Consider the following 26,627-nt stretch of genomic DNA (forward strand, 5'->3'; position numbering starts at 1 on the left):
TATAGGCTTCCTTACAAAATGGCAGCAATTGTGTGGAAATGTACAATGGGTAAAACTAAAATATATTAACACAAGAGAAAAACCTTAATTTCATTTCATCTAGAACTTTCAAATTGCTTTGTAATCGCTTATTAACCACCATAACTTCTAACCACTTTCAAAAGAAAGAATTGCAAGCTAGATTTGACTTTGCAATTGGTTATGATAGCCGGATAATCAAGCTGTGGTTTATATTTCCGTGGAAGTTAGTTTGTTTTATCGATATTAAAAGAAAGAGGTTACAAAGTTGCAAAAAATGACAAATGAACAAAATTTACGAGAGACAAAAGTAAGAGAGCAATTTAGAAAAAAAAAAAATTATTAAGCAATGTTAAATGTCTAGAACTGCAAGGAACGGAAAAAGTGTCTAAAAGGGATATGGTATGTGAATTGAGGTTATGAATTTATGATTGCTTTCTCCTAATCTTTTTGTATACCCGTGGACTCCACAGTTTTGCTTTCCTATCCCCTCGAAAAGAATATAAATAGATGAAATTCTCCCTTCAATTGATCTAAAAGTTTATTCCCTTTTTCTTCATCAAAGAACATACATAGCTACTAAAAGATGGTTTCATTACACGGATTGCAAGTTTTAGCTAGTCTTATCTTCGAGTCAATCTGGCTCATCATCACTTTCCCAATTTCAGGTGGTATCAATGAAAGATATAGAAAGAGTTTGATTCAATCTTTAAAGGTTTTATATTGCAGAAAATCATTGGCTTTCCCTATCCTTGATGCTAAACTTGTTTCTTTTTACTCCAATTCATTCTTGTTTTCAGTCACTGGTTGGCAATTCCCTAGAGTTACTCAAGGTTTGAACAATTACAATGTTAGATATGATAAGAATTCCATTTGGATTGTTGAAGCTAGAAACAGATCCAAAGATGATCCAATTATTATTTACTTGCATGGTGGTGGATACTATTGTCAAACTGCACCAACTCAAGCTCAATGTTTGCTTTCAATTTATAGCTTAGTTGAACCATCAAAGAGAGAGAAATTGTCTGTCTTATTCTTGGACTATTCCTTGGCTTCATATGGTAATGAATTATTGACTCAATTGCATGAATTGACTGCTACTTATACTAGATTAGCTAAAGAAGGTAACACTGATTTCAGATTTATTGGTGATTCAGCTGGTGGTCACTTGTCAACTACATTCACTCAGTACTTGTACAAGGAACAAAATCCTGAATTGCCATATCCTAAATCGTTAATTTTGGTTTCTCCATGGGTTAAATTGGGTGCAGACAAGATTCAACATACTGAAGGTCATTCCTACTATGATAACGAAGCTAGAGATGTTGTTCAATACTCATTCTTTTCTGAACCAGATAGAGGTGCACTTTTGGTTAACGACAACAATGTTCAAACTTTGGTTGTTTCTCCAGGTAATACTCCAGACAAGAAGAATTCCGACTGGTCCAGAATTCCAACTTATTCCAAGCCTGGATACTCTGTATTTGTCATTTTGGGTGAACATGAATCATTCTTGGATGATATTTTGGAGTTTTCCGAATACGCTTTAAGATCTCCATTGAAGAGACCATCTGAATCTGGTGGTGTTTACGACCCAAAGAAACATTCATGGACCAATGGCGGTGGTGCCAATGAAGCTTACTTTGAAGTGTTTATTGAACCACAAGGTGTTCATGATGCTGGTCTCTTTTTGGAAAATGCTGTTATTTCTGAAATTGAGGATAATCCAAACTTGAAGGTGTCTCAAATCGACGATAAGGAATACTTTGGTATCAAGAGAGTCGTTGAGTTTTTGAACAAGACCTTGTAAGGGGGGTTCCTGTGATGCTTACTTGCAGCATGAAAATATGCTGATGGACTTTAGATTTGTTTTTGATTTGTTTCACTATTCATTTGTCTTTCTACTGGTGAATATACGTAGTTAGTGATATATGTATGCAGAGAATGAATAGATTATTATAAATGAGAGTTGTAGAAGCGATCACGTTTGACTCACACAGTAGCTTTGTATAGGATAACAGTGTCCGTTTAATGGAGAGCGTAATGACAGTGCTCTTGTAAGTGAAAAAAAAATGAAAAAAAAAAAAAAAAATTTCACCAAATCTCACCAAGCTACTCCAAACCACCAATGATCTACCTCAAAACACTCCTCAACGTAATAGACAACTCTGGCGCCCAAGTAGTCGAATGCATCAAAGTCCTCCGCCACAATCCCAAATCATGTGCCCACATAGGTGATCAAATAACATGTGTAGTCAAACAAGCAAGACCAACAAACATGGACTCCTCCTCATCATCAGCATCATCATCAGCCGCACAAGCTTCAAACAGAGTTAAAAGAAGAGATATATGTCGTGCTGTTGTTGTTAGACAACGTGCTCCATTCAGAAGACCAGATGGGTCGGTTGTTAGATTTGATGATAATGCTTGTGTTTTGATTAATAAGAATGGTGAACCTTTGGGAACGAGAATCAGTTCGGTTGTTGCTAAGGAGTTGAGGGATTTGAATTATAATAAGATTGTGTCGTTGGCTCCAAAGACGTTTTAGAGAGGAAGAGAAGTTGGTAAGTTGAAATATATTGTACATAGGTGATGGCAGAGAAAATACTAGCTATATAATGAATAGAAGATGTTTTGAGAATTCCTTGTAGGGCTAGGTATGTAGTGTGTCACTAAGCCTCCAGATGTTCTAAGGCGGGTGTACCCCTCTACATTTCTGTCATTGTGAGTATATTCATCTCCATCTCATCTACTTCTCCTCTATTACATCTCCTTCTTATCTAGCTCCTCATCAATCTTGTCAGAAGCTTCTTCAGTCTTTCCCACAACCCAATCATAAACCCTCCTCATAAACAAAAACTGGGCAAAAGCCACCGCAGCAACAACAGCAAACACAAGAATCCGTTGACTATCCTTTTCAACATTTAAAAACTCATAAGGATAACTTCCACCATTTTCAACATCAATCAAATTATCCAACAAGACCCAATAAAACGTAGTCAACAACACAACAAATCCCAATGCTGTATTATCACTAATTGTCCAACGAGGCATAAACACCAAGTAATCGATGAGCAAGCTGACAACTGGCATTAAATGGATGCACAAGTCGGTAGATAATGGCAAGTAGAACTTACTTGGGTCTTTAGTTAGCAAATGAAGGAAAAATAATCGTAACGGCCAGTAGACTCCAGCAACAATCGTCTCTAAAGCTAAGCCAATGGGGTGTAAATTGTTTTTGAAAAGGAACAAAGTATGTGATTTGGTTATATGAGCAACGAATCCAACAAGAAATACAAAGAGGGAGTAAACGAGTGACAAGTTGGTTAAGAATTGCCAGTGTCCTGCATCTTGTAAATGAGGAGGTAGTTGGATGGATGTGATTTGTTGGTATCCGTAAAGTCCGATAATGAGTGAGATAAAGTCAATGGTGGTGATGTAAGGGTCACCTACTCTTCGTCTCGGCGTAGGACTGTTATGGTGAGTAAGAGGGGAGCTTTTGTTAACACGTGTGGCTGTCATGGGATGATTTGGCTTTGGTTTTCTAAAAAGCTTAAATTTTTTTCTTCAAACGGAGTTTCACCAGGTGGTCAATTGAGGTAAGATTTGTTGGCAGTTCCTGGGTGTGTGTTGCAAGCAATAGTAGCTCTTTTGAAAGGAAGAAACCAGTGGTGTGTATATTTGAACAAGTGTTTTTATAGTAATACGATACTTTAGTAGTAAGAGCAAACAAGAAACTTTTGGATACGGTCGGAGGTTTAAATAAACATGTTTTGTGGGATATAGGAGAGATTATGTAACTACTTACGTAATCAATTAGAAAAAAAGTAATAGCCGCCCCACGTTTGACACAATACAAAACTACAAGATTTTCAGAAACCACGAGATATGAGGGAGTATTTTTTAACAAATTATAGTACAATTGGCTTCCTTTATTCTACAATGTAATGTAGTTTAATCTTGAAGTGTTTGAAGTTTACTGATCAAGTTTGTCTTCCTCTTGGACTTTTACTCTACCTGTACAGTCTTTTCCCAAAAACTTGGTTACTCGAACCATTCCAAAATACTTTGTATCACTTAATTTGTCTAAACTCAATCGAGGATTCTTTTCCAATGTTTTAATTAAATCAATTTCAAAGAATAATACAGCATCATGAATACCCCAAGGCTCAACAATAACCTCTACGTAAGCTTCATCAACTCCACCGCTTCTATACTCGTGTAACTTCAAATCTAATACGCCTTTTGAGTCAGGCTGTTTCTTCAAAGGGGAATTAAGTGCGTACTTTGCCCATTCTAATATTTCATCTCTCATAGTTTCATGTTCTCCAAGTAGAACAAATGTTGAAAAGTTTTTGTTGTTGAATGTTGGAATATCTTTCCAATCGGATTTCCTGTATGGTAAGTTTCCTGGTGAGATTAAAATATTGGCTGGATTGGAAGGACCTAGCAACAGTCTCTGACGTGCTTTGTCTTTAAAACTACTCGAATGGATCATGTCAAAGTTTTCGTTGTCGATATATGAGCTTCCTTTGAGTAAATTGGTGTGCATCGGGTATAACTTTGAGCCAAGGACTAATCAATATGGTAGATCTAGGCCATGGTAACTTTACGTCCTGTTCTTGTTTCAAGTATTGGAGAAATGTGATTACTAAATGACCACCAGCTGAATCACCAAATAAGATTAGATTATCATTTCCTTCAGTGGTGAGTTTCTTGTAAGTTGCTGCTAATTCATACAATTGTGTACCAATGTAATGACCATGACAAGCTAAACTGTAATCCAACACCAATATCGATGTTCTTTTCCTTACTCTATCTTCAAGTAAATGATAAATACTTAGCATAGATTCAATTTGATCAGGAGCAGTATTCATAAAATATCCACCTCCATGGCAATATATAATAATAGGATTAGCTTTGTCTCTGTCTTCAGCTTCCACGAGCCAAATACTCTGCTTATCAAACTTGCAACCATAGTTTTGTAAATTAGTCGATTTAGGATACTTTGGTTTCAATTTATCAATAACGTCTTGTGTTGACTTTGCTGTCAAATATGCTGAATCTTCAACTGAGAACTTCATACCTGATTGGAATAATGTAAGCTTTAAGGAGTTACGTAGGTTGTTTTTATATATGCCTTCAATTCCTCCAAATATGGGGTATTTGATCATACACCATAGTAATTTGACTGGGAGTAGAAACAATTGTAGAATACCACTGAGTGAAATCATGCTTGATTGACGAAAGTGAAGCACTAGGAATCTCCAAAGGTTGAATGTTTGAAGTTGAACTCGACTCTTATAAATTTCGGTACTTTGGTGAGGGGTTTTCAAACTGTTCAAAAAACGTATTTACTACTGCGGAGAGGAGATAATAGTTTCCTTCGAAGTGGTAGACGCAGTGTTTTCAAGGGGAAAGAGACAATAATCTCTTAAACTAACGGATGATGGTTTCTTAGTGGTAAAATACCGTGAAAAACAATGGGTGTTGTTCACGTATACATCGCCTCCCCCTCTAGTGCGGGGAGCCGGTTTAGAAGTGGCAGTACTATTCGGTATTGTTTCCAATGGAAAGAACGCTTTAGATCTAACGATGTACACCTCAGGTACTAGACTTTTACTCACTTTGCACTCAACACTATTTTTTTTTTTTTACTATTTTTGCAACTGTTATCTACATACTGTAATAATTACAATGATTCAGTCAAATTAAGTAAAAGCTTTACATAGAAGTGGTATGACGTAAAAAAGTATTAAAATGAGTATAAATAACCTTGCATGAGAGAACGTGGGTAACAAAAAATTCAAAAGGTTTAGAAAAACGTGGCTAATGGAAGAGAGAAATTGATACAAAGAAGGATAAATCACCCCCAAGTGTTTGGTGCTGGTGGGTATTATTGTTGTATGTGTTATGTGGTTTTTGTGTAGTAAGTATGTATATGGATTTCGGACTTCATTTAAAACAATAAGTGAAACAATAGGGAGAGCCCTAGTTTGTCCGAGGAATATGGTTGATTTAAATACACAAACACACACACAGTCACATTAAGGAAGTGTGTATGTGCGACAAGCGCCTCTCTGTAATAGCAATACTATATATTACAACATGATGAAAGTTGACATCGTGGTCTTTTTTTCTTTTTGTTTTTGGCTAATGCATATGGAATATTATTGAAAACACTTTTTAATATGTTGAAAGAAGATTGTTTTTACTGTGTTATCTTTTTCATATATTAGCATTAGTCTATTTGATGATGTGTGTGTGCTAGAAAGACCATCAAGATAAAACACGTTACAGTATGTTCCAAAACCACAACATTCATTATCATTATTCATTGATCCAAGAAGTCTAAGTGCTATTGATGAGGTATTGTATATATACATATAGCAATCTATCTCTTAATAGCAATTATAACATACATACATACTGCATATAAACAAAACTATTTTATTTTTACGAATGTTATATGCAGTATTATTCTTATTAATCATTATCAATAAGAAACCTGGACCTAATAAAGCACAGTCTTTGTCTTACAAGAATATTCAAAACATACTATATTACTACTACTACTACAACTACTACTACTACCACAACTACTACTACTACTACTGCCCTAAATTGATAGACTCTATAAACAGTAAATGCAACGTTGCTGCTATCGTAAACTTCCTTGACATAACGCAGAATGGAAATATTATTATTATTTATTAGGTCTACCCATAATACTTCTACGTTACATGTCTAAGCGAATGTATTGATCATAATAAACTAAATACAAAAAAGGTTACAGTAAAGTAAAGTAAAGAGAAGAAAGGTTTTGCCTTTACTTAAAAGAAGACAGTTTCATATATTGACCTATACAATATACTTTAGGAATTAACTCTAAAGAGCCATACCAACCTATTCACCCCCTCTCTAGTTTGTCTTTTACGTCAACATCAAGACACACTAAACATAAAAATGCTTTTATCATCAATATATTTGACTGAGTCTGTAAATATGGAAGCTTCTTTTTCTTTTTCTACAATAACTATGTATATACCATATTACGTAGTTGTTTTTGGTTTTTTGTGAAATAAAAGTTTCTTTTTGTTCTTCTTCTTTTTTCTTCTTTGTCGAATGCGCCAGATTTTTGATTTAATTTTCTACGACGGCGCATTATAAAAGGATCAATAAATTTCTCAATTTACTTTAACCAGACCTACTTCCTATACTTCTTCTTTTCTAATCTAATCTAATATAATCTAACCCTAGACTCACTCAGTTAAAGTAACTAAACACAATCTACACGAAATCATGTCGAAAGATCAACAACAAAATGAACCAGTTGTCGAAGAAGATGGCGGTGCTCAATTCCAATCTTATTTAAACAATGATGGTATTGATGACTTGACTCCACAATCAAGAAAACACAGAGTCTCATCACTTTCATTATCAGATTTAAACAATTGGCAAAATGGTTTAACTAAATTATCTTCCTCATCATCTTTAAACAAGAACGGCGGAAGTAGTAGTAGTAATTTAAAGAAATCATCATCTGCCAACTTGAAGAAAGTTGATTCTTTGGCTAAATTATCAAGAAATGCATCCATCATCAAGAGAAATAAAAAAGATGTTATTGATCACGAAAGAGTTGCTTCTTATGCATTTTGTTTTGATATTGATGGTGTTATTTTAAGAGGTCCCAACACTATTCCTCAAGCTGTTGAAGCTATGAAGTTGTTGAATGGTGAAAACAAGTACCATATCAAAGTCCCATCCATCTTTGTCACCAACGGAGGTGGTAAACCAGAAAAACAAAGAGCTGATGATTTAAGCAAAAGATTAAACTGTACAATTACCCCAGATCAAATTATCCAAGGTCATACACCAATGAAGGATTTGGTTGGAGTTTATGAAAATGTTCTTGTTGTTGGTGGTGTTGGTAATGTTTGTCGTAATGTTGCTGAATCATATGGATTTAAACACGTTTACACCCCATTGGATATTTTGAAATGGAATCCAGCTGTTTCTCCCTACCATGATTTAACTGAGGAAGAGAAAATTTGCACTAGAGATGTCGATTTCAGCAAGACTCCAATTGATGCAATTTTGGTGTTTGCCGATTCAAGAAATTGGGCTGCTGATCAACAAATCATTTTGGAATTATTGTTATCGAAAAAGGGAGTTATGGGAACTCAATCAGAAACTTATGACGAAGGTCCACAAATTTATTTTGCTCATTCTGATTTCATTTGGGCTACAAATTATAAATTGTCAAGATATGGTATGGGTGCATTACAAGTTTCCATTGCTGCTTTGTATCGTGAACATACTGGTAAGGAATTGAAGGTTAATCGATTTGGTAAACCACAAGTTGGTACTTTTAAATTTGCCAATAAGGTTTTAAGTCATTGGAGACAAGGTGTTTTGGATGAACATTTGAAAAAATTGAGTATAAATGATCCAAATGCTAAAGATGCCGATATTTTGATTAATGAAAATGGAGAAGAAATTATCAATCAAGAAAAATTGGAAAGTTACAACTTTTCCGACTCTGATGAAGACGATGACGAAGATGAAGATGAAGAAGACGAGGAAAAGGAAAGAGAAGTCAACATTGGTGTCCCCAAAAAGAAAGCTGACAGCGACTACAAACAAGCTAAAAAGAATCTCGCCAAGCTTGCTGAAGTTGGTAAACCCGACCAAATCACTTTGCAATTACCACCAGCATCAACAGTTTATTTCGTCGGAGACACACCTGAATCCGATATCAGATTTGCCAATTCTCATGATGTCTCTTGGTTTTCCATCTTGGTCAAGACTGGTGTTTATCAAGAAGGTACAGAACCTAAATACAAGCCTAAACATTTATGTAACGATGTATTGGAAGCTGTCAAGTTTGCCATTGAAAGAGAACATGAAAAGGAATTGGCTGAATGGAATGAAACTGCCGATGACGAAGATGCTTCTGCTGCTGCTGCTTCCGCTAATGATAAGGGATCAAGATTGAATTTTGCTGATTTGGTCATGACTCCAAGTGAAAAGAAACAAAAGGAGGAAACAAAGAAACAAACCGATGATAAAGGGTTAAAGAGACCGGAAGATGCTCCTGAAGCTGTTGAAGTCCCAGTTGGGTTGGCTGAACAACTTGAAAAGTTGAAGGATGTTGGAAAGTAGAGGATACTACATTATACATCATAAATATTAGATCCAGGGTTGACACTATATTCTATAAAACAATACTAGCTAGATTTTTACAGTTTTTTGAACTTTAACTTATTTAAACTTTTTTTTTGACTTTTAGTCATGTATTGGATGAGTTACTGAATGCTTGACGTTCTTCCTCGGAAGCTTTTTCTGCAGTAACTTCACCTTCACTTTCACTGCAAGCAGCATCTTCCACAATCACTTCAATAAGCTTTTCTGAGACTGCTTCGACGATACCTTCTGCAAGATCTTCAGCAACGTTCTCAGCAACATCTTCAGCAATACCGCCAGTAACAGTTCCTCCTGCAGGAACTTCATGCTCCTTTTCAGTTTCTTCTTGAACAGTTGCTTCGATCACTTCTTGGACTGGTTGCAGCTCAACCTTTGCTACTACTTCCTCTGCGACCTCCTCGATAATGGTTTGTGCAATATCAGCTGCAGGTTCATCAATCCCCGCACTCGATTCATCTTTTGCAACCACGTCAACTTTATCCATAGCTTCATTTGCAACCTGTTCAGAAACCTCCCCCGCAAATTCCTGCAAATCTTTATCTAAAACCTCCTTCACCTTTTGACTCAGCTCTTCTACAACCTTTGCAGAGGAAGTTGAATCACCAACTTCTATAGCCTTCTGTTCATCAGCTCCCTCATCTTCTTCCTCAAACTCATACAACTTGCCCTCATCGTTTCACCGGAGATACTATTAAGCACAGCTCCAATAAGTATTTCGCCACGCCCACACTCTTCGGCATCAATAAAGCCTCCTTTGTCAATAGTTTCTTGATTTTTACTACCACCTGGTATCTCTTCTGAAACCAGCCCAGCTTCAGCAAGTGCTGCAGTATGCCTGACAACATGGGTCATGTCATGCACCAATTTCCTCAAAATTCTCAAATCCTTAACTGCCAACCACCCAATATCTTCCAATTGATTCCTTTCACATTCTTTTTCATCAAAATACTCACAAGGTCCCGATTGACTCGATCTTGACTCTTCTTCAAATGACGTACAAACGATATACTCAAATAATCGAGCAACATCAGGATAAATCTCCTCATTGACAACTGCCTTGTCTAATCTTTCTCTAATTTCTTGCAATTCATCATCTGTCTTGCAATCCAAGATTGTCTTCATCAGGATTATACAATCGAGAATATTTTGCTTAGTTTGGGTGAAGAAGTGAATCATATTCATAACAGCACGTATTTGAAGTTGACCTTCAACTGTAGGTAAGTGGAGGTTACGAAGTTGGCGTGCAAGGGCTTCTGGTCGGTTATCATTAAAGAATTGGTGGAATTGGTATGGTAGGTAATTGTATCGGAATTCTGGATTGGGCTCAATTTGGGAAGGCAGTGTATCGTTGGCTGTTGCTGATGCAAAAGCTGTGGTGGGTGTAGCTGTATCTATGATAACTCCATCTTGCAGTTTTTCTGAGGATGACAGAGACGAGGACATGCTGTAGCTGTTGTGGATGTTGAAGTTACTTGTGGTAAGTGGCACTTGTGTTGCAAAAAAATAGAAAAAACTAAACAAAGAATGATAACCACTAAGTATATTATGAGGATAAAATAATAAATTGATATAAAGCTAAATACCTCTCATACACATTCTATAAGAAAGGTGTCGTTATTCAGTAAAAGTCTCCATTTTCCAACGAGTCTAACGCAGATCATCACTCATAAACCGTCTATGTTCACTCAACTCCTTCTTCATCTTCTCAAGTTTGATCTTCTTTTCTTTCAACTTCTCTTCACACTCTTCAATCTTTGATACCGTAGAATCCACCAATCCATTCAAAATATGACGATCCCTAAACACAGTATAAAGTAGTGTTTTCTTGGCAAATGCATCCCTAATCTTTACTCCAATATAATAATGGAAATGATCAGCGTCTCTCGATGAGATAAAGCGAGCACCACCTCCTCTTGGTCTTTGAAACAATAAGCCAAATGATTTGTCAAAATCAATGTCACATTCATGAATCAAATTAGTAATCAATATGTTTAAAACACGCTCAACAAAGTTTCTGAAATCGTGATATCGTTCAAGTTCTTCCTTTTGGAACCTAATACTAAGTTCCTCATTGGCGATTCTATATTGGAGATTTAATGTTTGCTCTTCAAGTTTCTTGATATGCTTGTTAATCACGCAGTCGATGATTTGAAATAACAGTGGTTTGCCTCGATAAGTTTGCGGTGGATGTATCCACACATTATTAATAGTATACTGAGGCATAATGCTTGACTGAGTTTATGGTTATCAGTTGAGTCTTAAATATGTAACTTTCTGATTGGGAACAATTTTGTTGCAAATTGAAACTCAATTTTATAAAACGGAAAGTTTCGCACGTGACCAAACTTCAGCATTCATAACTAATAACCCCATCAATCGCACTAATCTTTCACAATTAATCAGCTTCATTCAAATGACGGATGGCTTGCTCTTCCTCACGCCGGCCCTCTTCTTGTATCTGTTCTATCTCTTCTTCTCTTTCTTGCTCTTCTATATGTTCCCCATTTTGCTCTATCTCCTCCCTCAAATCCTCCTCTTCTATTGGAACACGGCGTTGGCGACGAATTGGTCTATGCTGCTTGATTTTCGACAACATAATCCAATACCATGGCGGTAACATCAAAATAACCAAAGCTTCCTTGACAAAGTCAAATTTCCAAACTCCATTTTCCTTGAGTATTTCCCTCTTCTTTATCCTTCTACTCCTTTCAGCATCATCTAAACTTGTTGCATCTCCTTCATCGTTGTAATGAACACTCCCTAGAATCATTTCTCTACTGCACCACCAAAGATGACCCAACCCAAAGCTAATGATATAAAACCAGAATGTTGGATTGTTAAATATCGACCTTATACTCCATGGTGTCGTTCCATTGCCATTCTGGTTGGCAGTAGAATTTTGACCCGATGCAAAACTAGTCATTAATAAATTCAAAACGGCAAGAACGTATGGATGATACATATTTCTAAATTGAAATCCAAAAAAGTTAACCATTTCCAATGGAGTCAATTTGGAATCATAATATTGAAACACTTGTATTAAGATAAGTCCCAATTGAGGTAGCACCATGCTCATTTTGTAGTACAAGATCGAAGCACAAGCAACAATTGTAACACTTATTTGCAAGGTAAAGTATAGAAAGTCAATTGATTTATTTCTTTCAATTAATTGTCTTAAAATATCCAATTGTTCAATAGTCAAATCATCAACAATGTATAATGGGAATTGGGTGAATTTTGTTTGATAAAGATTTTCAATTCTTTGACATGATGAGGATATAACCCACAATTGGAAAAATAGTCCTATGCTGAGATCACCAAATGTCATGAATGAAGTAATTAGCCTCCAAGTTTGGTTTTGGCTGTAGATTTTGGCTGGTATAAATACCAAGTTCATCAATCTTACTTTGTTCATGGTTATGAATGATGAAATAGCGACTGATGCTACGCACCAGCCTTTGGTTACCGGTGGTATGTTCCTCCATAGAGCGTCCATTCTGTTTTTGCAATGAGTGTGGTTGTATATGGTTGGTGAAAGAATGCAGTGCCTTGTGTCAATCTTTTTCAAAAAAAGTGACTGACGTGTAGAAGATTACCTCGGTAGCGTTTTTCATGCGAAGAAAATCTTGTGGCAAAAGATTCATGATCTAAAAGATATAAACAATTTAGCGAAACATGGATCGTCAAGTAGATATTGACACTATCATAACTGTCAAAGAAAAGATATTGGACAACCAGGATTTGTTTGACCATGATCATGATCCCAATAGGAAACTTATTTGCAAGCCATATGAATATTTGAATGGTTTACCCAGTAACAACAATAATATACGAGCAAAATTCATTGAGATATTTGCGGAGCTCTTTTTTGATAGGAGTTACTCAACCAACTGTATGGGCGTCGTTAATTCCATTATTACAGAGCTACACATCTCCTCCTTGCTTATTGATGATATAGAGGATAATTCAAAATACCGTCGCGGCTTTCCTGCAGCTCATGTGAAATATGGGAAACCTTTGACCATAAACTGTGCAAATAGAATGTACTTTGAAGCAATGGAAATTGCTTATTCAGATCTTCAACAGATCCACTTCCGGAAGCCAGACTATACTCAGCGGTGTCTGTGTCTTCATCAAGCTTTCGTGCTGGAGATGATAAACCTACATAATGGACAAGGCCTTGATATATATTGGAGGGACTTTTTGCCGGAGTTGGAGGAGCTACCCACAGTTGGAGAGTATTTGAGCATGATTCAAAATAAGACGGGTGGATTGTTTAGGTTGTCTGTGAAATTACTAGATGTCTTTTCTAGGGAGCGGCCCGAACAGAAACAGCTTGATAAGGTACTTACAATTGCAAACTTGGCTGGGATCATCTATCAAGTCCGAGACGATTACTTGAACTTGGTTGACGCTCGGTATTCAACAATGAAAGGCATTGCTGGGGAGGATTTACTCGAAGGTAAATTGTCACTCCCCATTTTAACCAATTTGCGCAATGAAGAAGACCCAGAAAACTCGCCCGTTCACAAGATCTTGTATGACTTTAGGTCGCTGAAGCTCAGAAGTAAACAAAAGGACTTGTTGCAGCAGGCGGTATCTTACCTACATGAAAGGGAGTCGATGTCAGAAACGTATTTCTTGTTGAAGCATTTAAAAGAAAAATTTCACGCATTGCTTGAAGAAGTTGGATTTGGTGATTCTGAATTGTATAAGTTAATTGAACGTCTCTGTGATGTGTGAAGGGGAGGAGATAGTTTTCGTTGTTTGTGCAGCAGAACTGATTACTGTTTATATGTGTATAGTCTATAAGTAAACGCTGAAAGTAAAGCATGATATGATATACCTGTTTGCAACCATCCTCTCTGAAGAAGCTCTCGATGAGATGCTACCAAATTTATTCTATTTTTTTTCTTTTTTCAAAACCATCTTCCCATCTATCCAAGCCTTTACTAAACCTATGTTGTATCTTATAGGACTTGGACTCTCGCATGAGTCAGATATTACCGTACGAGGCCTCGAGACAGTCAAGAAATGTTCACGTGTTTACTTAGAAGCATACACATCAATTCTTATGGCAGCTAATCAAGAATCACTTGAATCATATTACGGACGAGAAATCATTCTTGCCGATCGTGAATTGGTTGAAAGTGGAAGTGATGAGATTTTGAAAGATGCCGATACTCAAGATATTGCATTTTTGGTAGTTGGTGATCCATTTGGAGCTACAACTCATACAGATTTAGTATTGAGAGCAAGAGAATTGGGGATCAAGGTGGAAACTATTCACAATGCATCAATTATGAATGCCGTTGGTGCATGTGGTTTGCAATTGTATCAATTTGGGCAAACTATTTCATTGGTTTTCTTTACCGATTCTTGGAAACCTGATTCTTTTTACAACAAGATTATGGAGAACAGGAAGATTGGATTGCATACATTGATACTATTGGATATCAAAGTTAAGGAGCAGAGTATTGAAAATATGGCTAGAGGTAGGTTGATTTATGAACCTCCTAGATATATGGACATTGCCACTGCAGCAAGCCAATTGATTGAAATTGAGGAATTGAGACAAGAGAAAGCATACACCGAAAACACACCATGTGTTGCCATACTGAGATTGGGAGCACCAACACAGAGTTTCAAAGCCGGAACACTAAAAGAGTTGAGTGAGTATGACTCTGGTGAGCCATTACATACTATGGTTATGTTGGGTAGACAAGTACATGATTTGGAATTGGAATACTTGTACCAGTTTGTAAATGATAGAGAAAAGTTTAAGGCTGATGTTGCAAAAGATCAAGAGTTTTTCAAGCCACCACCTTACGTACCACCAGAAGAGGACTTGAGTGATTAAGGATTATAATTTAAAGAATAAATATTTACAATATTCGAAGTGAGCTTACTCATTCTTTTTGCGTTCTGCTTCTCCCTCTTCCAACAAATCTGGCCAGACATTCTCAGTAGTGTCCCAAACTAACCAATCATACCAGCCCATATAAGGAGGTATTATCGTCACCAAATGCCATAAACTATGAGCATCGACTAAATCATAGCAAATGGGCGGGAAATCAAAAATCTCCAACATCGACCCTAAGACCACAATAGTACACAACATCAATGGATACAATGTATAAAGTTTAGCACTTGTGGTGTAAAAGCTAGGCAAAATGATTCGTTTAAAGTCAACATATTTCAAATGAGTCTGATTGATTTGCTTTGTCTCTTGTTCAAGGTAATAGTATCTCGAATATAACTTAAAAACAATTAGGCAATAAAATATGTTTTGAAATATTCCTAGAGTTAAATTAGCTCTCATGTTGTAGGTGTACGACCAATCTCGATATAATCTTTGAACATGGTAAATATATGCTGAGACACAAACTGTTGAAAATGACCATTGATAAATTTGATTTTTACGTTTGTACATTGAAAAAACTCGTGATCCCAAGGCATGGAACGTGGATAAGATTGTAGCACCAGCTAGATAATAGTCCAAGTGTTCAGTAACTGGGTAATCTCGAGTGTGAAATACGGTGGATGCTGTCCATGCGAGCATGGTAACTATAATGACAACCATTATGTGACGATATTGTTTCCGAAGCAACGGTGGCAAGCTCTTGTCACTAATGATGGCATATATTCTTTTGAATCCAAACTTGTAAGTAACAATTAAATTACCCAAAGACATCAAAACACTCATCAACTCTTGTATTCCCCAAACACGCAAAAATGGCCATTTTCCATGAAACTGATAAATCTCTTCCTCGTGTTTCCTCCTTTCCGCAGTAATCACTCTTGTACACTGATAATCACAATTCAGTTCACATGTCCATCCAAGTAAACGTAAATACCAAGGTAATGGCATATCAATAAATTGCCAAGTAGGATTATAATAATACAATTCATCGCCATTATCTAGTATTTCTTTTCTTCGTTCCCACTGGTCAATATAGTAATGGTTGTCATAGCATGTTATTTGTTCACATTGGTATACACAATCCATAAACGCGTATAAATCATCACCTGGGGAAGCAAAGGCCGTAGTTAACAAGAACGGAAAAATTAGTAGCAATGATAGCGATTGTAGCCTCTTCATTGTGAGAAAAGCACAGCTGTTAAGTAACTTCTATGGCAGGCGAGGCGTGTCACAATTGGAAGCTGAAATATAGCAAATGCAATACACGTGAGATTTAAAAAGTAATGTATGGTTATTTGTTGGATATTTTGCGATCTGCAGGAAAAAACTTCACCAACGTTTTCGTTTTCTTGGTTTTTTTTGTTGATCAACTATGAAAGCGCAATTATTCAAAAGCTTATTCAAAGGGAAGAGATAAGCAAAAAGAAGGAAGAGAGCTATGAACATATAAAAGGAGCCAGCACTTAGGATGGTTCCCCCATCTGGAGTGCCTAAAACCTACTATCTTGCTTCTTCTTGCGAATTTTAATCTCCTCAAATCTTTATACATTTAATACCTATATACTAAAAATAGAATACCCCCAAAAAAAAAAAGAACTAAAAAAATCACCCATTTTATAGGAAAACTAACCTCCTAAGGCCAGAAGGGTTATACCTTAATACTTATCACCAAAGAATAAATCATAATTGCCATAATCATAAGGCATATTACTAGAACTTGAAATCGAGCTATTGGTTATATCCAGTGATACGAAAAATTGTTGAAAATCAATCAAGTTTTGCAAATCTTGTGCATTTGCATCGTCTGTGAAATTAAAGTAATTGAATAGTTCATCAGCTGCGGACAAAGGCTCGTTCATGACGTTGGTGCTAGATTCAGTGGTTGACTCTTTTGTCGACTTGTGTCTGTTTTCCAATGCACCAATTAAATCAATACCAATTTCAGCATACCTTTCAGCACCTTTATTGCACTTTGAATAATGTTTCAAAATGAAGACAGCATTTCGTAATAAATTCATCAACTCGGTTTCAGTGTAAGACTCTTCCTCTTCACCCCCCTCCTCGTCACTGAAATTAGAACCATTCAAAATACTGATTCCAATAAATATTGAACTGTAAAAGCAGCAAGTGATAATCACATAACACTCCATTCGTTTAACCTCCTTGAATGTAGTGTTGATATAATGATTCATTACTTTAACTGTCATGATGGCTGCTTTGGCAGCAGCTTTTATAAATTGTTTAGATGAACTCGTGTCTTTTAGTGTCTTTGGGAAAGCTGAATTGACCTGAGATACTGCATCATACATGAAAAATGGTCGACAAAGTAACATAATGGCAAATAATTGTAGTAAATGCATCATTAGTATCACTTGTGTGTTACCGCCATCCCCATTATGAGGAATGTCTTGTGGTTTCAATAAACTCTCCACTGACAACAATGGATCAAGATTTTTTGACCATGATTTCAACTGAACCGCCAAATTCTTGGTCCTGTCGATATCAATGATTCTATTTTGATAAAAATTGGCAACGATTTTACCAATCAAATTGCATATCCTCGTCAATTCAATTTGACATTTTCCATTGAAATTAAGTCCCGATGAAATTAATGTCTTGGACAGCTTGTACCTTGTTGGATCATCCCAATCATAATCATTTATTGATAAAGGTCGACCAATGAATACTGACGATATTCGATCGCTGGAGTAAAGACTGCGGAAAATTCTCTTTCTATACTCACACTCATCAGTCAAGTTTGAGAATTGCTCATTTATAAAATTGCGATGCAATCCAAGTGATTGTGCATACTTGATGGCCAAGTTTAGGTGAATCCAACCTGTTGATTTCTTTAAAATTGATTGATAGTAGTGGAATTGCAAATACTCAACAAGCACACACCATATTTCTGAATCCTCGGATAGAGATCTGAGCACCAAAAGACCAGATTCGAAATAGCGAGCTCCTAATTCCGCTTGTGGATCTTTTCTACTAAAGGAATAATAGGTTGCACCAATAGCCAAGACAAAATACAACTGAACTAGTTTTGTTTGGTTTTCCGCATCTGTAGGATCTAGGTACACAGGCTCAACAATTTCATTGTAAAACTTGTCCAAATCATAAACAAAAAAAGTGTCATTGATGTTGCGTTTAAATTGTTGGATATAGATATTCCGTTCCTCTGTTGGAGGTAATTGCACCACCACCTCAGCCGTCACTTTGTTTGGCTTGTCAATAACAGGACATCCACGTAAATCCTCTGTCAACTTTGTCTTTCCAACATATTGATAAAAGATATTTCGTGTTTCATATAATACACTAAGTGGACTTGTTTCACCCATGTATCTGAATGTACCTGATTTGTCATTTAGTAAAATGCAACTCTTACCTGCTTGATTGGAAACACCGTCCTTTGAATCCAGAAAGTCAACCTCACGTGCCATTTCATTAGCAATCTCTTCATCGATCATGGTGTTTGACTCAACTTGGTTCTTTAATTTGCTAGTTGCGGAATGCTTATGTTTTTGTGACCTCTTAGCTGAAGCTGCTTGAATGGTGTCTTTATCCTCCTTAATTCTTTCGTCACCATTTGCGTCCCCTACTTCGGTTACTGACGTTGGGAAAGAAAGCAAAGGTTGGAGAAACTTGGGAACCGAATTGGCCCTAGTCTTCTCACTTGTATGCGATTCAGGCGAATCAGGTGTGAGAATACTTGCTGTTCTCGTTATTGGTTGGTGATCACTCTCACGTAAGCTTGCCGCTGTGTGTGGGTGTTTCCCGTCAGGAAGCTCTCCTTTTGAAAAAGGTGGAGGATAATGAGTTTGATGGTATTGTGACACTTGTGGCGGTGCACTGTATTGATAGTGTGGCTCATTAAATCGAGTTTGTGGAACAGAAGGAGAGTGTGATCCTCTCTGAGAAGTACCCCGAGCAGGTGGAAGTAATGTTCCCTGATGATTTGGATGTCCATTTGGCCCAAGTCCATAGTATGGAGGTTGGTTGTAAGGCGGAGGACCATTTTGGAACCCCGGTTTTGATTCAGGGGAAGCAACTGGCTGCTGTTGGTATGGATGTTGTGGGTTTCTCGGTGAATTAGGATACGGTAGCCTCTGTTGTGGCGGATGATATGGATAGTGTGGTTGAGGTTGTGGTGGCGGTAATTGTGTGCCTGTTGGATAATTTTGAGGAGCTTGCTGAAGCTGGTGCGGTGGTGGTGGCTGATACTGAGTGGAATGTGATGGTGGTGGTAGTGGGAGCGGAGGATGTGATAGCCCTTGCTGTTGATATACCTGTGCTGGTTGCCTCGGCAGTTGATAAGGAGGTGCGTCTGGTGGAGTTATTTGTTGGTTGGGATAAGGTTGCGCCACATAGTTCAGTCTTGATGCAATATCTGGAGGTGGGAAGCTCTGAAGCGCCTGCTGCTGAGGGTATTGCTGGTAATGTTGTTGCTGTGACGGAAAGTTTGGTTCTTGGACAGCAACTATAGGAATATTGGGTCCACTTTCTGAACCTGGCTGTTGTTCTTGATCCAACCTGCGTTGTGCCTCCATTTCCTCTTGTATCCTTTTCTGTTCTCTCAACCTAAATAGACGTTCACTCTTCAAAGACCTTTTATCAATAACAGTATATTTACATTCAAACCCTTTTTTCAGGCATGAATCACAGGGATTTGATCCATTGCATTTGAATTTTCTCTTTTTACAACCATCACAAGCTGTTGAAACTTTTTGTCTCTTCTCTGGTGGTAACCTTCGAATACGCTTCATAGGTTGATGATGGGTGGTTGATGATGATGATGATGACGATGATAGTGGCATATATATGGGGTCCTCTAAAGAAGTATGGTATTTTGAAAAGGGTACTTTTTATCCGTTATTTTATTTTGCTACCAATATTTGCTCTAAACATTATTAAATTTCTTTTTTATTATTATTATTTTTTTTACATTCTTTGTGCATCATACATTTTCAGCTCTTCTTCTATTTACACCCCACTTTCACGTTAGACCTTTTCCTATTAATCTTCAATAGATGCCATTGCACAATCCTCATTTAACCTAAGATGCTGGTAGAATGGTGGCAAAAGAGTTTTGTGATGACATCTGTAGTCAGTCAACTAAAAAGTAGATACATCTAGACTTGATGGAGTGGGGTTTAACTAAATAACGAATGAAACTACGCCCCGGTTCCTGCTTGGTGTTAACTCAAATGACTCAGCCTTAGCATAGAGCATGATCACCTCTCGAGAACTTTGCTGAAGTTGAATTCGCCACCTTCGTTGTTCTTTTTTTTGCAATTCACTTTTTTCCGGATTATTTTGTTTCAAGCTGGTGTTCAATCAGGACACAAAACTGCACTTACAATATGAAACTTTCATCTTTATAGATTACTCTTTTGTCTCAGAACAAAGCACAAATGAAATGACCATGAAGAGTAAAAAGAAGGCAACGAGAGGGGAGAGTGTGTTCAGCCCTTCTCACTGCTGCATCTAAGTCATCAATGTTTCGGTTAAACATACTTTAACCTTCTAATTCTCAATTTAAACTTTTACGAGTATATAATTTTAATCTAAATCTTTTTTTTTTTTTTTTGTTCCATCAGCAAAAGGTCCAGACCTTTTGGGTTGTAATTTTGTGTTGCAGGAGCAATGTTTTGAATGGAATCTGTAGAATTGCTGTATATTATATTGGAAGGTTCTCTCTGAATATAGATGAAAGAATGGAAAGTACCTCAGGCACCTTAAGATCACAAATACAATCGCTAGCTTTACAACAATAACAAAATCCTTTAGCATGTTCAATAAGCGAAAGGATACATTGTACTTCATCAATCCTAACTTTAATTTAAAGTCCGAGTGATGAAATCGATCGGTTAAGCACGGCACCACTTTTTCTTCTATTTGTGTATCGCCGTTGGTTCACTTTAGTGGAATATTCCATATTCCCAATTGGGAAAGTGATCCGCTTGCGCTTCCATTGCTCAGAAAGAAAAAAAAAAAATGCCTTATCAACGATTTACCCAAAACTATAAATAGCTGGCAATCCACATCTGCTTTCACTATCAGACCCTTGAATACCAAGTAAACTTTATTCACATCACAATGACGCCTGCTCCATCTCAACAAGGTGCCTCTAAGACCACCCCTTCCGCATATGAAATGTCTGCAACAAGAGGATCACACAATATAGCCAAAGGAGGTGCACATCCTTTCCCTCTTCCCAAGTTTTCAAACAAAAAGGATGAAAGAAAATGGGCTCTTGAGCATATGGCAGCTGCATTTAGAGTCTTTGCCAGAAAGGGGTACACTGAAGGTACTGCTGGTCACATATCCATTAGAGATCCCGTGGATCCTGCCACTTTCTGGATTAATCCATTAGGGAAACACTTTGGATTAATGAAAGCTAGTGATATGGTACATGTGGATGAGGATGGTAATGTATTACCCGATGGAAATCAAATTGCTTTGAATGCTGCTGGTTTTGCTATTCATTCCGCAATTCACAAATTACGTCCAGATGTTAATGCTGCATGCCACACTCATTCAACCTATGGTAAAGCTTTTGGAGCTTTGGGTAAGGAATTAGAAATGATCAATCAAGATGTATGCACATTCTACAAGAGTCATGTGTTTTACCCTGAATTTGGAGGTGTTGCTTTAGAAGCCGAAGAAGGAAAGAAAATTGCTGCTGCTTTAGGTAATGGTAAAGGTATAATTTTACAAAGTCATGGGTTATTAACAGTTGGTTCTACAGTGGATGAAGCAGCTTATTTATTTACATTGTTGGAAAAGTCTTGCCAAATCCAATTGGCTGCTCAGCTGGCATTGTTACCGGGAGAATCATTACGTACTGTTAGCGACGAAGTAGCAGCTTACTGTGAACATCACGATGGTGATCCTGAAACATTGTATACTGAGTTCCAACCTGAATATGAGATGGAATTGCACTTGGATGACAGCTTTTTGAAGTAGATCTTCATAGTAGTGAATACACACAACAAATGTGTGAATTTGTGCATCTCTTCGTATCTATGTAATTCCGCTTTCAAATTCCGCTCTTTCTTATATTTTTTCTTTATTGTTATCTCATTTGCCGGATAACGTAAGCCGGAGTCAATTTTACTCCTCCAACGCGGCTAAATAATAATCCACCTCCCCAAACTGTAAATTTTTTCTTCACCCAACGGAAACCCAACACGACATTTCGATTTATTGTAACCTTGGCACAGCCCTGGAAAAAGAGTCAAGTCCGCCCGTGCCAAATGCTTATGCTGATTTCTGAGTCATTATGTTTTCAATATTCGAGGCATCTTCATTTACTAGTATAAGCAAAAATTCGAAACCTACCCCTCCTCAAACTCCAGCACAATCTTCACTCCCTAGCAGCACTTCAACCAATACTATACAACAGACACAGCTGACTGGGTTCCTGCAGAAACAAATCAAGAGGCGCAATATAGTAGGAACTAGGTTTAGAAGCAAGACAGGTTGTTTAAACTGTCGGAAAAGAAAGTATGTATGGAACTGCTGATCAGTGTGTATTGGGTCCATTATACTAACAAGATTTTTCTAGAAAGAAGTGTGATGAAACATCACCTATATGTCAAGCATGTCAAGCAAGAAACCAGGAGTGTGTGTGGCCAGATTTGACATCAAGGGTTAAGACTAACAAGCGAGTGGTGAAACCAACCGTGTCGACCACGAAACGAATACCTGCACGCGCATCTGTTTCGGCGGAGGCTAATGGTGCAATGTTGAACAGTGTATCATCTACGGTTACACCTAGTGGTGCGTCGTCAAGATTGTCTCCAGTGACAAAATCAACTTCACCAGCGTCAACTATTTCCTGTGTAAACGATACGGCGACGGTTTCAACTTGGAAGTATGATAGTAGCTTGTTGTCGTTTGATCCAGCACTCATTGCGAGTGCCTTGCCAGTTTCATCAACTCGGAATGAGACAACAGTTAAGCCTGCGGTGCTGCTGGTAGTATCAGAAGTTAACGTTCGTAATGGATTAGTTGATTTTGACAATGAACATGAGGAAGCTATGGACGATGTTGGTCATTTGAACATGAATGTGTTGTTGACGTAATTATCGTTGAATGATCAAATGTATAGTTGAAGTAATAGTAAGATATTGAAGTATAGATATGAAAATGTAATGGATGCTGATACTTTGTCTCTGACAGCATAGATTTAATGCTCTTTATCAGTCCGTAAACGTGGTATATATATATATGAATCAGACGTCTGTGACACCGTAAGGTCGTTTCAAGATACAGCAGAAACCAGATTAACATAGCTTCGTGCTTTTGATTTCACAGAAATTTGCACCAATTTGCTGGCAATTAATTAGAGTCGGTTGTCAGCTGAGATTTCAACTTTTTGCATCATGATAAACTAGTCACATGAACAGAGGATGTTACCTCTCATAAGACAGGTCGTAACTGTGAATGGCAGCTGAATTGTGCCAAAATTGCTTACCTAGAGTAGAAATGCTTCCACTTGACTGACTCCAATAAATTGGAAAACTATGTGCATAGTACACTTTAAGGTGATGTATGCTTCGCCACGACTCGCTTAGCACTCCCTGCTAGGCTACATTTACGGCAAATAATTCCCACAATATCTAGTAGATCCCCTTACCGCGTGTTGCTTGTTACATAGACAAATGTAGGACTATATAGCTACTCGTCTAATGATCAATTCCTGCAGTAGGCTGCAGATTAAGCCTCCCATGTGTATCACGGCTATTGACGGCGATCCTCCTCCACACATCAACTCTTTGCTGTGCCTTCCATAGAATCTCTCCACATAATTTTTTCAGGGGGGACAAATGTAACATTACAGTTTTGTGTTTGATGTTTTCATGTTACATTTCATCATACAAAAAATTATTTTTGTGCCTCAAACCCCAAAATTTCTATGTTGACATTCGATGCATTAATTTTGGAAAATGTTACAACATTACAATCAAAAGCATATTGACAGCAAAAAGAGAACTCTCGTGATTTTCTTACAGACTTAAACAGTGACTCCTCCACGTTTGCAGAAAGCTCGTAACCAGCACATCCTGCAGCCCCCACCCCCAAAATTGTATATATATTGACATCAAAAAGACCCTCAAGTCCTCCACAAGACAATATTCTCCCATCCAATAATCTTTAACCAGACATGCCAGTTCCTACTAACTTGCCTCATAAACACCACGACGAAATTGAAGACCAAGGTTTCACTGTTATTCGCAACTTTTTAACTCCAGAAGAAATTGAAAAATACACCAAAGCAAGCGAAGCTGTCGTTGAATATGCTCGTGCTGGAAAGTGGCCTCATGTGAGAACTAGAGGTAAACAATTTCCACCATGGCCTGAAAATTTTAGTCCTGATATCTGGGGAATCACTGGTTTGCTTCATCCAGATTTAGGTGAATTGTCTTACCCATTCCATGACGCTTATGCCAATGACAAGATTTTGGCTGTGGTTTCAGATATTTTACAAATTGAAAAACTGGAGATTTCAATGGAGTTGATGAACATGTTGATTAACCCATTGACTGATTTTGAATTGGATTGGCATCGTGATACAATCAAACCAGAAGTAACTCCTGAAGAAGAAGCCAAGGAGTTGTTGGAAAACCCATTTGCCGGTGCTCAATTCAATTTAGCCTTGACTGATGATGACTGTCTTATTGCTATTCCTGGATCTCACAAGAGAGTGCGTACAGAAGAAGAAAGAGAAAAGACAGTGGATGAATCAAGAAGAAAAGAGTTTATCACTGGTGAAGTTAGAGTCGTCTTGACACCGGGTGATGTCGTCTTCTACAACAACAACATCTTGCACCGTGCTGCATATTCGTCAAAGAACAAGAGATTGACTTTGCATGGTTCTTATGGAAATGTCAAATATGGAAAAGCTAGAGCCAAGGGAGTTTTGCAACATGGTGTCGCTGAGTGGTTACCTCGCTTACAACCAAAGAATGCCGACTTGGAGATGTTGAAGCAGAAATTGATTGACTTGGCACACGAGTTTGAAGGTGTCAATTTGGGATACGCATTGGATGGATAAATAGGTTTGTATTGACTATAAACTTGAGCTATTACGCTACAATCAACAACACTAGCAATACACATAGCACAACTGCCAATATACCAATACACCAATTGCTAGCAGTCTCTTTATTCCTCTCAATGAAAACATTTAATCGTTTCATTCCTCTATCCATTTTATTGCCAACATGGTCCATTTCATAATCCAATTCGTCCAACATAAATCCTTGGTCTTCCAACTCCCCTCCCATCATCGTTGCTTGTCGATTTAAATTCATCATTGTCTTGTGTATATCATCTAATTGTACGTCTTGTTCTTGAATCAACTCTTGCTGCTGATAAGACGTCATATTATTACCACCACCTGTATCAGTATCAATATTGAATGGGTTTTCGTCGTCTTGACTTATTCGATTCGACATTGTTGTTACATCACGTAACTTTTTGTTGTCCCATGATTGCAGTAAATGGGATATTCGAAGATTAAGATCCTTTAGAATGGATTGTCGTTGGGAGATGTCGTTATTAGTAAGATTGAATTGGGCTGGGTCTTTAGCACTTTGCTCAAGAGCGCTTTGTAAATCGTCTCGCATCTCTTGCAATTCTTCATAGTTGTTGTCGAAATCTTGTGCTTGTTCGGTAGAGGGTGGATGACCAGACTTGCGTTGCGATATGAGTGATTCTAAACGATCGATAACTGCAAATGCATCATCCTTAACTTCGTTAAATGGATCCATTGTGAGGAGGTGATGTTTTTTGGTGGAGTGATGTGGAGTTTGCTTTTGAAGGAGTTTGATTTTTTTTGGAATTTGAAATTTGAGAATCAATCAACAGCGATTTCAACTCTTTACGAAATGGACATTTCAGAAATAGTACAAGATAAAGAAGACACTCCAGTTGTTAATGGTGAGTCATCAAGGGAAGCGGATCCACAAGTCAAACCAGAGCCTTCAACGCAACCAGAATCGAGTCCGCAAGAAGCGAATCCACAGGAATCAGAACCGCACATAAAATTGGAAGCAAATGGTACACCAAGAGGCACTACACCTACTCCACAACTTCAAGCTAGGCAAGTGAAGCAAGAACCAATATCGCGTTCTACGGAATTCCCTCCATTACATGAAATTGTCGGAGGCTCATCGATACGAAGATATTTAAATAAACATTTGACTCAACACTTGTTGGATGGATTGAAAGAGGTTGGACAAGTAAAGCCAGAAGATCCATTGAGATACCTTGGGGAGTTTTTGATAAACAGGTCGAATGAAGAGAAGGAGGCAGCTAAAGAGAACAGCTGAGATGCGAAAGAAACTATGTACATTGAAATCGCAAAAGCTGGATAAAGCAGGGCCACGATCCAACAGTTACAGCATTTGAGTCGCGGTATAGGATAGCTATGTGATCAAGGTTATGATTTAGCCCAGGACCACTTTAA

At 37.6% G+C, this 26,627-nt stretch overlaps 17 protein-coding genes across 17 annotated transcripts; 9 read left to right on the top strand and 8 right to left on the bottom strand. All coding sequences in view use genetic code 12, as the record gives it.

Annotated features, from left to right (window-relative positions):
- Positions 1–604: 604 nt before the first annotated feature.
- On the top strand, positions 605–1,828 carry I9W82_004037 (uncharacterized protein; the record flags this gene model as incomplete). The annotated part of the gene is made up of 1 exon (XM_067693067.1): positions 605–1,828. One exon carries the CDS (start codon positions 605–607, stop codon positions 1,826–1,828), a length of 1,224 nt encoding a protein of 407 aa, XP_067547625.1.
- A 468-nt stretch (positions 1,829–2,296) lies between these two features.
- I9W82_004038 (mitochondrial 54S ribosomal protein uL14m) lies at positions 2,297–2,566 on the top strand (the record flags this gene model as incomplete). The annotated part of the gene is made up of 1 exon (XM_067693068.1): positions 2,297–2,566. The coding sequence occupies one exon, from the start codon at positions 2,297–2,299 to the stop codon at positions 2,564–2,566; it is 270 nt and encodes an 89-aa protein (XP_067547626.1).
- Positions 2,567–2,781: 215 nt separating this feature from the next.
- Positions 2,782–3,540, bottom strand: I9W82_004039 (uncharacterized protein; the record flags this gene model as incomplete). The annotated part of the gene is made up of 1 exon (XM_067693069.1): positions 2,782–3,540. The coding sequence occupies one exon, from the start codon at positions 3,538–3,540 to the stop codon at positions 2,782–2,784; it is 759 nt and encodes a 252-aa protein (XP_067547627.1).
- Positions 3,541–3,994: 454 nt separating this feature from the next.
- I9W82_004040 (alpha/beta hydrolase) lies at positions 3,995–5,252 on the bottom strand (the record flags this gene model as incomplete). The annotated part of the gene is made up of 2 exons (XM_067693071.1): positions 3,995–4,464; positions 4,595–5,252. 2 exons carry the CDS (start codon positions 5,250–5,252, stop codon positions 3,995–3,997), a joined length of 1,128 nt encoding a protein of 375 aa, XP_067547628.1.
- A 2,068-nt stretch (positions 5,253–7,320) lies between these two features.
- I9W82_004041 (uncharacterized protein) lies at positions 7,321–9,183 on the top strand (the record flags this gene model as incomplete). Its single annotated transcript, XM_067693072.1, has 1 exon — positions 7,321–9,183. The coding sequence occupies one exon, from the start codon at positions 7,321–7,323 to the stop codon at positions 9,181–9,183; it is 1,863 nt and encodes a 620-aa protein (XP_067547629.1).
- A 127-nt stretch (positions 9,184–9,310) lies between these two features.
- Positions 9,311–10,668, bottom strand: I9W82_004042 (uncharacterized protein; the record flags this gene model as incomplete). The annotated part of the gene is made up of 2 exons (XM_067693073.1): positions 9,311–9,765; positions 9,885–10,668. The coding sequence occupies 2 exons, from the start codon at positions 10,666–10,668 to the stop codon at positions 9,311–9,313; spliced, it is 1,239 nt and encodes a 412-aa protein (XP_067547630.1).
- A 204-nt stretch (positions 10,669–10,872) lies between these two features.
- On the bottom strand, positions 10,873–11,448 carry I9W82_004043 (uncharacterized protein; the record flags this gene model as incomplete). Its single annotated transcript, XM_067693074.1, has 1 exon — positions 10,873–11,448. The coding sequence occupies one exon, from the start codon at positions 11,446–11,448 to the stop codon at positions 10,873–10,875; it is 576 nt and encodes a 191-aa protein (XP_067547631.1).
- Positions 11,449–11,620: 172 nt separating this feature from the next.
- I9W82_004044 (uncharacterized protein) lies at positions 11,621–12,721 on the bottom strand (the record flags this gene model as incomplete). Its single annotated transcript, XM_067693075.1, has 1 exon — positions 11,621–12,721. One exon carries the CDS (start codon positions 12,719–12,721, stop codon positions 11,621–11,623), a length of 1,101 nt encoding a protein of 366 aa, XP_067547632.1.
- A 179-nt stretch (positions 12,722–12,900) lies between these two features.
- Positions 12,901–13,968, top strand: BTS1 (farnesyltranstransferase; the record flags this gene model as incomplete). Its single annotated transcript, XM_067693076.1, has 1 exon — positions 12,901–13,968. One exon carries the CDS (start codon positions 12,901–12,903, stop codon positions 13,966–13,968), a length of 1,068 nt encoding a protein of 355 aa, XP_067547633.1.
- A 331-nt stretch (positions 13,969–14,299) lies between these two features.
- On the top strand, positions 14,300–15,085 carry I9W82_004046 (uncharacterized protein; the record flags this gene model as incomplete). The annotated part of the gene is made up of 1 exon (XM_067693077.1): positions 14,300–15,085. One exon carries the CDS (start codon positions 14,300–14,302, stop codon positions 15,083–15,085), a length of 786 nt encoding a protein of 261 aa, XP_067547634.1.
- A 45-nt stretch (positions 15,086–15,130) lies between these two features.
- On the bottom strand, positions 15,131–16,327 carry I9W82_004047 (uncharacterized protein; the record flags this gene model as incomplete). Its single annotated transcript, XM_067693078.1, has 1 exon — positions 15,131–16,327. The coding sequence occupies one exon, from the start codon at positions 16,325–16,327 to the stop codon at positions 15,131–15,133; it is 1,197 nt and encodes a 398-aa protein (XP_067547635.1).
- Positions 16,328–16,803: 476 nt separating this feature from the next.
- Positions 16,804–19,965, bottom strand: FGR27 (Fgr27p; the record flags this gene model as incomplete). Its single annotated transcript, XM_067693079.1, has 1 exon — positions 16,804–19,965. One exon carries the CDS (start codon positions 19,963–19,965, stop codon positions 16,804–16,806), a length of 3,162 nt encoding a protein of 1,053 aa, XP_067547636.1.
- A 1,282-nt stretch (positions 19,966–21,247) lies between these two features.
- On the top strand, positions 21,248–22,117 carry I9W82_004049 (uncharacterized protein; the record flags this gene model as incomplete). Its single annotated transcript, XM_067693080.1, has 1 exon — positions 21,248–22,117. One exon carries the CDS (start codon positions 21,248–21,250, stop codon positions 22,115–22,117), a length of 870 nt encoding a protein of 289 aa, XP_067547637.1.
- Positions 22,118–22,433: 316 nt separating this feature from the next.
- Positions 22,434–23,238, top strand: ZCF22 (Zcf22p; the record flags this gene model as incomplete). The annotated part of the gene is made up of 2 exons (XM_067693082.1): positions 22,434–22,657; positions 22,719–23,238. 2 exons carry the CDS (start codon positions 22,434–22,436, stop codon positions 23,236–23,238), a joined length of 744 nt encoding a protein of 247 aa, XP_067547638.1.
- Positions 23,239–24,320: 1,082 nt separating this feature from the next.
- Positions 24,321–25,211, top strand: I9W82_004051 (uncharacterized protein; the record flags this gene model as incomplete). The annotated part of the gene is made up of 1 exon (XM_067693083.1): positions 24,321–25,211. One exon carries the CDS (start codon positions 24,321–24,323, stop codon positions 25,209–25,211), a length of 891 nt encoding a protein of 296 aa, XP_067547639.1.
- Positions 25,212–25,242: 31 nt separating this feature from the next.
- Positions 25,243–25,929, bottom strand: I9W82_004052 (uncharacterized protein; the record flags this gene model as incomplete). The annotated part of the gene is made up of 1 exon (XM_067693084.1): positions 25,243–25,929. The coding sequence occupies one exon, from the start codon at positions 25,927–25,929 to the stop codon at positions 25,243–25,245; it is 687 nt and encodes a 228-aa protein (XP_067547640.1).
- A 117-nt stretch (positions 25,930–26,046) lies between these two features.
- SDC1 (Sdc1p) lies at positions 26,047–26,490 on the top strand (the record flags this gene model as incomplete). The annotated part of the gene is made up of 1 exon (XM_067693085.1): positions 26,047–26,490. One exon carries the CDS (start codon positions 26,047–26,049, stop codon positions 26,488–26,490), a length of 444 nt encoding a protein of 147 aa, XP_067547641.1.
- Between the last annotated feature and the right edge of the window lie 137 nt (positions 26,491–26,627).

This window comes from Candida metapsilosis (assembly GCF_017655625.1).
Source record: "Candida metapsilosis strain BP57 chromosome Unknown scaffold5, whole genome shotgun sequence".
NCBI classification, from domain to species: Eukaryota; Fungi; Ascomycota; class Pichiomycetes; order Serinales; family Debaryomycetaceae; genus Lodderomyces; species Lodderomyces metapsilosis.